The sequence below is a fragment of the Xenopus laevis genome, chromosome 3L (genome assembly GCF_017654675.1).
Source record: "Xenopus laevis strain J_2021 chromosome 3L, Xenopus_laevis_v10.1, whole genome shotgun sequence".
In the NCBI taxonomy this organism is placed as follows: Eukaryota; Metazoa; Chordata; class Amphibia; order Anura; family Pipidae; genus Xenopus; species Xenopus laevis.
Genome location: NC_054375.1, coordinates 33570278 through 33584412, shown reverse-complemented (window position 1 = coordinate 33584412; position 14135 = coordinate 33570278). Strand labels below are relative to the sequence as shown.

The following is a 14135-nucleotide window of genomic DNA, read 5'->3' as shown; positions in this document are numbered from 1 at the left end:
GGATGGGGCTAGCATTGCACCAGGCCCCTCTGAAGTTGTACCCCACTGCTCTGTATAATTATATATAAAGCTATTCATGACTGACCATTACTTAATGATATCCACCCACACTCTCTTTGTAACTAGACCATGCCCTTTCTATATGTTTCTAAAAGACCACAATAGGAAGGTGATAAGATTTTATCCTGCCAGCCTGAGACAATGTCAGAAAGCTTGCCCAGTAGCACCCAACTAGGGAAAACAAAACAAGGCTAAATGATTTCTATCAGACAAATAGAAAGGGAAAATAAGAACTAAGGCTATAGTGGCCCTTCATATGCAACATGCTGTGTTTATATTCAGTGGAACATGATCATTACAGCTGCTACTGCCCTCACTTTGTTATGATTGCGCCAATGTCCCCAGATCTCTGTGAATGTTACACCACAAACACTTGAATTCAAAAGCAGATTTTCTCACTTGGCTTCGTCTAATGAGTGAGAGGGAAAAAAACGGTTTCAGAAAACAACTTGCGCATTTACCATGATGAAAACTGACCATTTGCAGATGCCAAAATCATCGCTTGCAGTCTCTCCGTTTCAAACTGGTTGTTTGGCCACACTCCAGACTCCTTGGCTGGCTGAGCTCTAAAGAGACCAAAAGATTTTCAATAAAGCACAAAGCCCAAGTGTCAGCGGAAAAATGCAAACAGTTCACAAATCTTTGTCCTTCTTGGAAACACTGAAATGTGAGACCAGCAGGGAGACCAGAAAATCCTAAGAGTTATACAGCCAGTCATTTATTTAAATGCAAATATTAACTGCGGAACTGTGCGTTTGTTTTCCTGTTAAACAATAAGACATACGTGCATAAGTTACTTTGTGAAAAACATAACATTTCTGCTCAGTTATGTTTATATAAAGAGCAGCTTCATTTGTGCTTGAGTCAATTCTGCTGTTCCTTTGCTTATGCAGCATATATGTAAAATGTATTTATATACACTGTAAAAAGCATATAAAATGTAATATGCAATTATTCAGGATAAAATCACACATCCAAAACATATTTAAAAACTCCATTTATAAAGGTGTCTTTTCAAAGCAGAACACTAGCCCTTGTGCCCCAGGCTAAAGTAAATGGCCCCTATAGATTGGTATCAGACCAAGATCAGCAATCACATGATTGGGTGATGAGTTCAGGATAGCTAGTGCTTCAGAGTCTACACTTTTGCTACAATCGGGCTGGAAGTGAAAACGTGGCTCTTTTACTAGAACGGCACTGTTGGGACAGTTTTAGTTGAAACTATAAAATATAATATGCAGTCTGATTGCTTGTTAGAAGATACGTAAGACCAAGTGCACTAGGAATTGCCACTGATATTTAAACAAAGCTCCTTGGAAAGAGACACAGCGTCAGAGGCAGATTGTTGAAGCCCTAGGTCAAGTGTCCTTTTCAGCAGAAACTGTGACTGTTTTTTTTAATTATGTAGAGAAAAAACAAAAATGTGAGGTTCTTCAAAAATCAACAAAAATTGTTAAAAATACAAAATCATTTATTAGGACATGAGAAACAAAAAGCCTAATGCGTTTTGTGCCTACTGGGGCACTTACTCACGAATAAGTGCCCCAGTCGGCACGAAACATGTTAAGCTTCTTGTTTCTCATGTCCTCATCAATGATTTCATGAGTAATGCCCCAGTAGGCACAAAACGTGTTAGACTTTTTGTTTCTCATGTCCTAATCAATGATTTCATGAGTAAGTGCCCCCAGTAGGCACGAAACGTGTTAGGCTTTTTGTTTCTCATGTCCTAATCAATGATTTCATGAGTAAGTGCCCCAGTAGGCACAAAACGTGTTAGGCTTTTTGTTTCTCATGTCCTAATCAATGATTTCATGAGTAAGTGCCAGTAGGCACGAAACGTGTTAGGCTTTTTGTTTCTCATGTCCTAATCAATGATTTCATGAGTAAGTGCCACAGTAGGCACGAAACGTGTTAGGCTTTTTGTTTCTCATGTCCTAATCAATGATTTCGTATTTTTGACAAATTTTTGTTGATTTTTGAAGAACCTCACATTTTGGTTTTGCTCTACACATAAATGTACCTGGAGACTGGGGTCACCTGTTCTTATCATTTACTTTTGTTACTGAACTATTACATACTTTGATAGTGCTTAGATTTTTTCTTTGTTATCAGAGGGTCTTTTTCTGACCATCCAATACTTTACACTTACACTGGTAAAACAGTGCTTCATGGCAGCTCTCACACTGTCTGTATGAATGCAAAGCTAAAGCATTGATCTTGTTAAATACAGGTATGGGACCTGTTATCCAGAATGCTCGGGCCTGGGGTTTTCCGGATAACGTGCCTTAAGTCTACTAGAAATCATTTAAACATTAAATAAACCCAATAGGCTGGTTTTGGTTCCAATAAGAGTTAATTATATCTTAGTTTGGCTCAAGTACAAGCTACCGTTAAAAATTTGGATTATTTGGATAAAATGGAGTCTATGGGAGACAATTCGGAGTTTTGTGGATATCGGGTTTCCGGATAAGGGATCCTATACCTGTATTAAACTTTGGATCTGTATAGACATATTATTTAGCATGACATTTATTCATTCTTTATATTTGGAAGTGAACCCAGAAATGACTGGAAGTGGAGGGGAGTGGCTGTGGCTTAAATCATAAGGTTTCACAGTGACTAGAATTTACCACTGCATTAACCCTATAGCATCTCGAGCTTTAACTGCTCTCTTGATTCCCAATATTTCTGCACCCATGGAAACATGGCAATTGGCATACTGTATATCAATCTAGGATAAGAAGAAACTGTTCTTGTATACTGTCAGTCTTGTTGTTGCTTTTATTCATTTTAGATACAGATTTTCCTTTACGTATCCGTTTCAAATGGTACTAAACAAATGTTTATTTAAAATGGATAAAATTGGCAACAATGAGACATGAACAAGTACAGTTTCTTCTTATCATATATTATTATTTAATTGTGATTGTAGCAACATAAATAAAGCACTATAAATGTATCCCTGTTTTTCACCATCCCTTTTTATCAGCAAGGCCTCCTATCCCTGACTGTGTACTGATGTTTTCTTGGAATAAATCTGTACAAATCAGCAAATGTTCCTGCCTGAACAGATGAGACGGCACATAATGTTAACGAGACATGTTTTTCTCATTAACTTTCTGACCGCAGCTGCTGGCACAACTGTACATGCACTGTACCAATCGGTTCAGTTAATTGGGCACCATTAATCATCCCAATCCTTATGAAGCTATAAGGACAGATTAAGCAGAGACCGATTTTATCATACTACCCTGCAAGTGACTGCTATGAATATGACAGTTTATCTGAAAAGATATCCCGCAACAATCCTTTTACAGTGCAAAGATTTTAGTTTTGTAAGTTATAGGCAGAAAGCAACGGCATTCACCTACATTTTCCAATGTTTATAATGGTTCCCCCATTTCTGTTAACGCAAATTAACCTCCATTTTCAGTATATGGTCTTTAAGTTAAACTGGGCTGTTGTCAGGATGACCTTGGTACTTTTTGGTGATGATTCCTACAGCTTTGGGCCTGTCAGTTTATCTTCCTTTTCCTTATCTATTAACTTGCTCTAAAGTAAAGGAACTTATTGCCCGACCATTTGGAGAAGGTCACTCTAGCAATATCTAGGCAATAATAATTCCAGCATACAGATAAATAAGCAATGACCAACATTACTTTAACGTACAATAGGTGCAAGGCAGAAACAGATACAGTTGCAAACTGTCACGAGACTAGATATGGTAATTGTACTGTATTTAGTTCTGTTAAAGCGATACTGTTTCTGAGTCACTATATCTATGAAAATCCCATCATTGCCCCTTTGCCTCCTCCCTAGCCCTCAGGTTATTAACTTGTGTTGTGGCTGATGCCACATGGGGGTTTATCTCGACCTGTGGAAAACTTCCTCCCTGGATGCAGGATTGTAGCTTTTGGTGTGGTAATGCTCAAGCATGTATTTCCATGCCGAAATTCACCGTATATATGCCTGCAGCTGGGCTGTTGCAGCTGTTCTAGGTGCAGGCAAAACCTAATGTTGGACGTGATTCTCAGCCTGTGCTTTTCCACGGGCCAAGATCATGCCTCCCAACTGTTTAGTTTTTCGTGGGACAGTCCTGATTTTGACAGCTCAACCCGCAGTCCCGGGTTTGTCCCTTAAATGTCCCGACTTTCTCTTTGATCTCCTGCACTGAACAGCCACAAAAAGATAAAACGTTTCTAACTTAATTGGCTTTTGGCAGAGAGCCCAGAATAGACACTTAGATACTTTTGTAACAATTTAAAATAAGCAGGTCTCTTGGAGAAGCTGTGATTTGCAGCATAAGGGTCAGTCCACACAAGCAGATTTGGGGAGATTAGTCGCCCCAGCGACAAATCACCTCTTCTTCAGGGCCACAATCTCCCCGAACTGTCTTTCCCCGGCTAAAATGAAAACCGCCTGCGGCAATGCACACGCGGCGATTCGTTTTTCGAAAGGTTTCCTAGTGAGGCAACTTCAGGCAGGGGGAAAACAGTCTTTTTTTACGGGTCTTATTGACTTCCACTATCATTTGTTTTACTTCTATTTTTCAGCAGCATATTTCCCATTTTACAGCTATCACTCAAATATCGGTCATAGCAGGATTGCTTTATTTTGCTGCACATAGTTCATTTGAATTTGGGTTTAGCCATTGCTTGTTTGCATTTTGAAAATGTATTATAGTCTATTTCCCCCGGCTGCTTTATTGTTTATGTGAGTTGAGCTGCTGAGTCAAGATCTATATAATCTACCTGTAACATAAATATTATAAATGGAAGGACAAGGTCTTATTTACTAAAGACAGAAATTTGTTGTTTATAAAAACACAATGTTGAAAAAAAAAAACAAACGTTTGAAATAAAAATATAAAATGGAAAAAAAAAAGAAAATATCTAAAGTGAAAAAGAATATGCCTGTAGCTCTGAAGAAACAATACACAGGAGTATATCACATTGCCATGATAAACATTCAGGGAAATTCACAGTACTCACCCACTAGGTCCTGGTCTCTGAGCCTGTGAGATATGCCAGTCTGCGTTAGGTGGCGCCTGCTGAGAGAAACAAAATGGTGTGTTGAATGGCTGCTCTTCAGGTTTACACCTTGAGGAACATTACTTCATATATTACTTCATACTTTGCTTCATACATTGCCTCATACAGTATTTAAGTGTGTACAGTAGCGTTTCCCCCTGTATGACCAACACTATTTTTATCAGGCTATGACAATGTAAATCAGAAAAGCATTCCTATTTACTGTTTAATAGAAAAAATAGCTTTTTTCCCCAAGTCATTACAGTAGGGATGCACCGAATCCACTATTTGGGATTCGGCCGAATTCCCAAATCCTCCGTGAAAGATCCGGCCGATTACCGAATCAAAAATGAATCCGAATTTGGATATGGAAATTAGGGGCGGTAAAAGGAAAAAATGGAAATTGTTTTTTTTTTACTTTCTTGTTTTGTGACTATAAGTCACGCGATTTCCCTTCCCACCCCTAATTTACATATGCAAATTAGGGGTCAGATTCGGTTCGGCCGAATCCAAAACCTGCTGAAAAAGGGAGAATCCTGGATTCTGTAATGTCCATTTCATTGCACATTACAGATTCCTAAACAGCAAACAAACAGCATTCTTCTTTACCCCAGTGTTATCTATGGGGCTTGTAGCTTTCCAACATACACTCCAATTAGTCCAGCCTAGTCAGAAACACTACATCTGGGAGTCTGTAAAGGAGTAAGAAATGGCTATGACCTTCATCACCAACACAGTAGCAAATACAATGCACTGTAAATTGACTCTAGTGTCTTAAAACACTGTTTAAAATTAAATATGCCCTGGGCCTCCTTCACAAATATAATTTTTGATGTAGGCATTTACTCATCTATATTGACCGTATAGTTTTATGGTTTTATAGAAGCACGTTGCTTTGTATTGATGCATTCAGTTGAGCCATTAGGGTTGCTCCTACCTACCTACAATCTTTCCACCAGGCCGTAAGGCAAACTGAGCCACAGGATTTAATTTTTTTAATATTTTAAATGTAACAGATCAGTGGAAAGGTTTCAGTTCTATTCATATTAACAAACACTACAAACAACTCTCATAGTAACATGCACTTTATAGACTTTCCTTAAAGGAGAAGGAAAGGTGCAACAAACAAAAATTGATTTCTCCAAAAAATAACAAAAATGTAATAAACCATTTATTTAGGACATACAGGTGTATGTCCTAATGAAATGGTTTGAACTTTTAATTACATTTTTGTTATTTTTTGGAGAAAAACAAACAATTTTAGCTTGTTGCTACTTGCTTATACACCCGTGGACTGGGGTGAACTGCGATTATATTTTCTCCCCTTACTTTCATTGCCCTTGCTATTTGATACTAATTACTGATGGGCGAATTCGCAGCGAATTCCCGCGATTCGCTGAATCGCCGCGAAAATTCACCAGCATCAAAAAAAATGGACGCTGGCGTCCGTTTACTATGGACGCAAGTGCAATTTTGCCAAAGACGGATCCCAGTGTCAAAAACGAGACGCCATCGACGTTTCGTTTCGCGAATTTCGCGGCGAAGCGAAATGCCCCAAATTCGCCCATCACTAATACTAACCTATAGTGCTGCTATTGGCAATTTGCATCAATTTTGTTATTTTGAGAAGGAAAGTCGTTTAGCACTTGGGGGCGCCAAATGTTAGGCACCCCCTGGTAATTGTATTTACTTACCTTAAAAACCAGGGCAGAGAAAACTGCACCAGCCCGGGGTTATACCAGTGAGCACCACGGAATGATCCTCTTCCGGGTTCTTCTTTCTTCAAATTTCCCGGGGCAGACGCATGCGCAGTAGAATGAAAAAGACGACTTTTTAGTTAAAGTTCTACTTTTCACTTTAATGCGCAGCCGCACAGAGAAAGAAGAAGCCAGAAAAGGGTTGCTCCATGGTGCTCACTGGTATAACCCGAGCCAGTGCAGTTTTGTGCTGATATGAGCACTGGCCCGGGGTTTTTAAGGTAAGTAAATACAATCAATCACTTGGGGGTGCATAACATTTGGCACCCCCAAGTGCTAAACAACTTTACTTCTCCTTTAAGCATTTCTGTTTGTGAGTGTAGTGCTGTTGCTATTCAGAACAGCTGGCTGTGTCACAGGATTACTTTCCATTATAAACCAGTTTGCTATTAATATACCAGCTTCAAAGCCAGCCAGTGTAGCCGGGCAATTCCCTGCACATGTCACAGCGTTTGTTTGAGAGAGACAGGCCCAACAGATTCCCCACAGTCAGGATTTGTAGAAATATGTAATAAAGTATGGAAAGTTTGCTACTGGTCTAATTAGATATAACAGCCAATCAGCAGGCAGAATTTACCATTCACCCTGTTTAAATGTAAACATCTTATTGGTTGCTATAGGCAATTGCCAAAGTGAAAAAAAAGCGGGGATCATTTACACAACTGTGCAAATTATCACCTGGGCAGTAACCCATTGATTAGCTTTTTTCAATGAAAGCAATCTTCTGATTGGTCGGCTGCCCAGGAGCAAATCTGACCAGTGTTTATAAATGATCTCCAGTGCTTTTTATTATACAAGAGGAATAGGGAATGATTCAGTTTGATCAGAAAGACTTCTCCCTTCTCTGTAGGACCAGATCTAATCCAGTGACAAAAATGAATGGTCCAGTTCAATAAAGATTTCTCCATACATATCAACTTGATAAAATATTAGATATGTGTTTTTTTTTGTTTATGCAGAATGAAAATAGCCCTTTATTATTGTGATATGTAGAGACTTATTTACCAAGGTTATGCAGCACATTGTGCCCACAGTTGGGCAGTCTATGTTTTCTACCCAGGATTCTCTGTTTTACTGTTATTAATGTTCTCTTTTTGCTACAGACAGGCAAAGTTCTCTGACTAACATGCTCCTGTCTATTTGTAGGCCAGTGTTCTACAGTCACTTGCAGAAAATGATTACATGTGACAGCCTGCAGGCTTTTCTGAAATCCCATTAAGGAAAAGCTCTTTCCAGAACCAGCATCTCCTCTAACTCATGAAAATGATGCACTTTGCATTATTAAGAGATTCCCCGAACTGGACTGGTAGCTCAAATGACATTAAATGACATTATCATGCAGGGAGAGCAGGGGGGCGTGAAGACAAGTAGGCTTTTTTTTTCTTCTTTCAAGATGCAATTATCCAGTGGAAATTTACAATGTATTATTGACATTTTAAAAGAAGTAAGTAATCACAGAAATGACAGAAAATACTGAACTCTCTGGAGGTAATGTAATAACATTTGCATTGACTGCATCATCAATAATAATTGATATCAACCAATCAGCAAGTAGCATGTCCTGGTTACCTGGTTAATAGCAAACATCTGATTGCCTGCTATGCATTACTAGGCCTGACAACTGTTATTACATCAATAAAATATGTTATGCATGCATATCCGCTTTATGCTGCTGAATATTCCCTTATCAAATAGAAATATCTTTGATTAACAGATTAAATTAAATTATAAGCAGAAAATACATGAAATCTGTGCACTGCTTGGTCTGCAATGCCACATTTCTCTGAAAAATGCTTTTATGGAGGAAGATGGCATTTTTCCTTTACATCCCAAAATATGAGATAATTAGGCAAATGTATCTATCACACAAAATGCACCATACAACTCCCCCCCCTGGCATTTTTAAAATGAACCACAAAAGTCGGAAGCTCAAAGGCCCCTATTTATACAGACAATGTAAAAACTGGTTCAGAAAAGTTGCATTTCAGTTGCAATTTGTATTCTTTTACTAATGATCAAAAATTGAGCAGAATTAGAAAGCACTATAGTGTTGGTGTGGAGGAACACAGAAAACCTGCATAATCTGTTGTGAGCACTCTGGCCTTGCATTTTTTGTAGGCCAAATGTTCTGAAAAACATGACCTGGGACCACCCCAGTGTACTCCTATGTGGTGTGACTCCACATTACCAACTGTTTTGTTATTCCAATAACTCAGATTTAAGAACCAGCTACCGGCAACACCATCATCATCATTTATTTATATAGTGCCGACAAGTTACATAGTGCTTTACCTTAGTTTATAACAGACAGGGAACAAATGGTAAGTAACACACAAGGGTTTACAGATATAATAGGATTAGATGGCCCTATTCACAACACACAAAGAAAGACCAGCCCTATAGACTGAGAGAATGCCAAACTACAGGTAAAAAAAAGTCTCCGTTTTGCGCAGATACACTCAACATCAAACATTAGCTAAAATCAAGTACAGGGCCTAGCTGTCATTTCACATCCGCAATTCTACACTCCCATTGGTTTAGCAGTAGCAACACCATTCTAGATAATTGAACATGCATTATATCATCAAATGGGCCTATTGAAAAACATGTACTTTAGAAAGCAGGGTGTAACTATAAACCTTCAACTGCCAGAGAAACTTCCAATTTCCAGTTCAAATAAGTGGAACCCAAATATGAAGATTCTGTCATGCTTTTGCATTTTATTTTGCCAAAATGTATATCCATCAAAGAGTTCAATACATAGGGATGCCACCTGTCCAGGTATTGAACACTAGTTCTGGTCAAAACTGCCTTTCTGGGTTTTAGATTTCCTAAACCTGATCAAAACTCCACCAATAAAACTACTGAATCAGGCCAATCTCTGTCTGTTACAGTATTGTCCCATCTACTTATAAACGTCATGCATCTGTCCCCTAACACCATCTTCAATGCCCCATGACTTGACTGTAATGTGACAACCCTAAAAAATACATTTTCAGGACCAGGAACTTGTACTGCTTGAGAAACCCTGAATGTTTTGTAACCTCACCTGTAAAGTCTCTTTCCACCTATAACCTCCTGGTAAAGTATCCTCACTCGTATTAACCAAATCCTTCAGTTGAGGGAAATTCAGTGATCTCATTATGTTTAGGGTTCCACTGTCAACATTCGGCGTATTGGCTAATAGGTAACTCTGGCTTTGTTGGCCTGCAGAAGCCATAGATACTTCAAAATACTGTAAGGTTCCATTTGGGTCCAGCTGCAAAGTTTTATGAGTATGGTCCAAGTACTGAGTTGACTGTGACTGGCGCAAACAGCAGCATTCCCATTTGCCAAATGTACTTCTTCTTCTAATACATTTTGTCAGTAATATTAGAAAGGTAATAGCGGACACTATGCTAACTGCAACTAGAGAGATCACTAAATACAGGGTCAGATCGTGCTTTTGTTTAGTGCTGTCAGTAATGACTATTTCATTGGAGAACATGCTCTGCTTATGAACATTATCATCTAATGAAATGAGTAATGTAGCTGTGGATGACTTGGGAGGGTTTCCATGGTCTTTAACTAAAACAAAGAGTTTTTGTAAGGGAAGATCTGTATAATGAATATTTCGGGCCAACTTGATTTCTCCTGTGTGTGGAATTATTTTAAATAGGTTGAGACTGGAGACTTCCGTTAAGTTGTAGGTGAGCCATGCATTGTACCCTGAATCCGCATCCACAGCTACGACCTTAGTTACTAAAGAACCAACTGGCAGAGCTTTTGGGATTGGCAGCGGTGCTTGAAGATGTTGGGACGCCTCTGGGAATAATATGGTAGGGGAATTATCATTGTCATCCAAGATGTATAAGTGAATTGAAATATTTGAGGAACGCTTTGGAGATCCAAAATCCTCAGCTGTCACGGTAAACTCCACATGTTGCACCTCTTCATGATCAAAAGATTGTTGGGCATAAATGTTTCCATTGTGTTTATCAATGTAAACAAAGGTTGAAGTAGGTGAGCCATCTATAAGTCTGTTATATATAGAATACTCAATGTGGGCATTTTCTCCTTCATCTTTATCCAAAGCAGAAACTGCATGGAGCAGAGCACCGGGCTTATTGTTTTCCCTTATATAAATACCAGCAGGAAGTTGTTCAAACGTCGGAGGGTTATCATTGACATCAGTGATTTTCAGATCAATTGTTGCCTCAGTTTGAAGCTGAGGGAATCCCATATCTCTGGCGGTCAGCTGTACTGTATATTGATTATCAAGCTCTCTGTCCAGTAATTGATTGGTGATTAAGGAATAATGGTTTTGAACAGACACAATCTCAAATGGAAGACTGGGAGAAATTTGTACGTCCACTTCTCCATTTTTACCAGAATCTTGGTCTTTAACACTGAATAGTAACACAGTGGTTCCAATGGGGGTATCTTCCGGAACAGAACTGACAAAGGATGATAAAATAATATCAGGAGCATTGTCATTCAAATCCTCAATATCCACTTGGACAATGCAATGTCCTTCCATTTCAGGTACCCCATGATCTCTGGCTATTACAGAAATTTCATAAGATGTTTGATCTTCATAGTCAACCTTTCCTTGAACACGTATCTCGCCTGTTTGTTGATTCAAGCTGAATACATTTTCAATGTTCCCTGAAGTCTGATCTTCATAATAATAACTAATTTCTCTATTTGGTCCTTCGTCTTTGTCATCTGCATGTAACTGTATTACTAGGGTGTTAAATGGTGAGTTTTCTTCTAAGGTAATTTTGTAGAGTGCGCTATCAAATATGGGAGGATTGTCATTAGAGTCTAGAACAATGACAGATATCAAGATAGTTCCAGATTTAGGTGGATTGCCGCTGTCGAAGGCAGTGAGAACTAACTGGTAGCCATCTTGTTCTTCTCTGTCCAAGGCTTTGTCTAGCACGAGCACGGGAAAAGGTTTATCATCTTTCCTGTTCTGTACAGCTAAGGAAAAATATTGATTTTCAGCCAATGCATATGCACTGACAGCATTAGTTCCCACATCTGAGTCTTGAGCTCTTTCCAAGGGGAATCGCGAACCAACAGCCGCCAGTTCCGTCATTCTTATGATACGCTCAGTGTTATGAAAATGAGGGGCGTTGTCGTTGACATCCACAATCTCCACTTCCAGGCGAAACAACTCCAACGGTTTCTCGATAATAATTTCTACTGGAAGCATGCAACTTGTACTGAATCCACATAGCTTTTCTCTGTCTATTCTGCCTTTGACCACAAGAGTGCCACTCTCCAGATTCAGGGCAAAATATTCCATGGTTTTCTCTAATGCCAAGCGTAGTCCTCTTTCAGAAATGCCAACATTGTTTAGTCCGAGATCCTGAACAACATTTCCTATAAAAGACCCAGGCTCTGATTCTTCAAGTACAGAATATCTCGGCTGAGCAGAGATGTAGCTCCAATTTAAGACAGCGAATAAAGATAATACTTGTAATTCCCAACTCGGCTTCATCTTCTTTTAACTGGTCAAAATCTTGAATTTCGTACTACAGAGTGGGTTTAAATAACAGTATCTTCCAGGCTTGTTTTTGTTTTACAGAATGAAACTGCACTCTTGTTACTAGTGTCCTCATTGAATCGGGTTTAACTGCTGCTATCTCAGGACACATGCACACACACGGATTCCATTCCAAGATGTACTTAGTTACATGTCACAATGGAGAGAGATAATGGTGCCATCTAGTGGCTGTTTCAAAATTATCACACTTTACCCCTTTAGTCATGCTTCTAAGTATACATTACTCGGGCGCTCAGAAATCATGGCCTACATTGTCTGTCTAAAAAAAAAACCAAAACCTTAAAGAACCTATTCAGATAACACATGATAAAAGTAAAAGTAATTTCTAGTTACTAAAATTAGTTGGTTTCAAATACATTAGTGAATTATGGCTTTTCTAGGTGTTCTAGCCCAGCAAAGTCAGAATATGTACAAATACATTTATGAATCTTATAGCATTTAGGTTGTACATTTTATGTCACAGAGAGAGTTTGAACTGATGGGAAATTGAAATATGGCCAGGATGCTTGCACATGCTCATTTTATGTCTTATACCATCAACCCCCACATTAAAAGAGAGGAGAAAAGTCATTATTTTTTCATGAAGTATACATTTTTCTTGAGCTTCATCTAGTCTCGCCAACATGTGGCAGGCTTATATATATTTATGTACTTATATAAATCGAATCTATTCTTTGCATAACCGTAACATGTAACATGTAACATGCTAGAAATGACCTTTGCATCCTGCATGGATAATTAGCACTCAAACTACACATTGTAGATTAGACCTGAATAAGTGAACAACCAGGCAGGTTGCATTCTAAGAGTAGGTGTAGAGGTTATTTCTTTGAGGTTGTTCAGTTATATCAATAGAATTCAATTATTTATCAAATGTTTATAAGCAGTAGCAAATAGTTATGGTAAAATGTAAGTTTCTGGTGAATAATAGAGCATTTTGTAACAAAGCACATTTTATTTGCATCAATAATACCAATACATCAGAAATATATATATAGAAAGCTCCGAATTATAGGATGTCACCCCCTATAAAGTTTGCTTTTAAAATGGTTAAAATGTAATTTCTTATTCTCTGTAATAATAAAACAACACATTGTACATGATAACAAAGCAGCATGAATCCACATTGCCGGCAAAACCATCCGATTGGGTTTATTTGATGTGTAAATGATTTTAGTAGCCTTAAAGTATGGTGATCCAAATTATAAAAAAAAATACCGAAAACCTCAGGTCTCAACAAGCATTCCTAGATCCTACATCTATAAAGGAGCATATATTAGAAACCTGTACTTGATTTTTAACAATGACCCAAAAATAATTATTAATTATAAATCAATTATTAACACAGTTTCTCAGTGAAGGACCCCCATACAAATGTGAGTTTATTTCATAGATGACCTTATGAGTAACTGATCCATAAATATGTAGGCAGTATGTGTAGCTCTGGCAATCATATATAAATGCATAGTACTTAAACGTTCTGAAATAATGAATAGTTCCTGGTTTAAGTACGGCATTTTGGAGGAAACCCTGCAGTTACCAATTTTGAATTCCATATGCAAGAAGCTTTAAATACAAACATGTTTTAATAGGTTAGTGCAGAGCCTATAAAGAGATACATGTCCAAATATAACAAGCAGGGGAAAAAAAACAAATGTTCAATTATTTTTCTATCATTCCACCAGGGGACACTATTTTACAACTATTGCTTCAGTCTCATAGTCATAGTATAAA

At 38.2% G+C, this 14135-nt stretch overlaps 1 protein-coding gene across 50 annotated transcripts in view; it reads right to left on the bottom strand.

The window, feature by feature from the left end:
- The window catches only part of LOC108710881 (protocadherin gamma-B5), a 234383-nt gene that overhangs the window by 3678 nt on the left and 216570 nt on the right, over nt 1–14135 (bottom strand). For 27 of the 50 annotated variants that reach the window (XM_041586128.1, XM_041586135.1, XM_041586134.1 and 24 more), the window contains 2 exons: nt 5052–5110; nt 538–626 (listed from right to left, as the gene is read on the bottom strand). In XM_041586128.1, coding sequence (XP_041442062.1) covers nt 538–626; nt 5052–5110 — 148 coding nt within the window. Of the gene's footprint in view, nt 1–521; nt 627–5051; nt 5111–9896; nt 13385–14135 lie in introns of those variants that run through there. The other 23 variants (XM_041586100.1, XM_041586097.1, XM_041586119.1 and 20 more) reach the window with 4 other exon arrangements.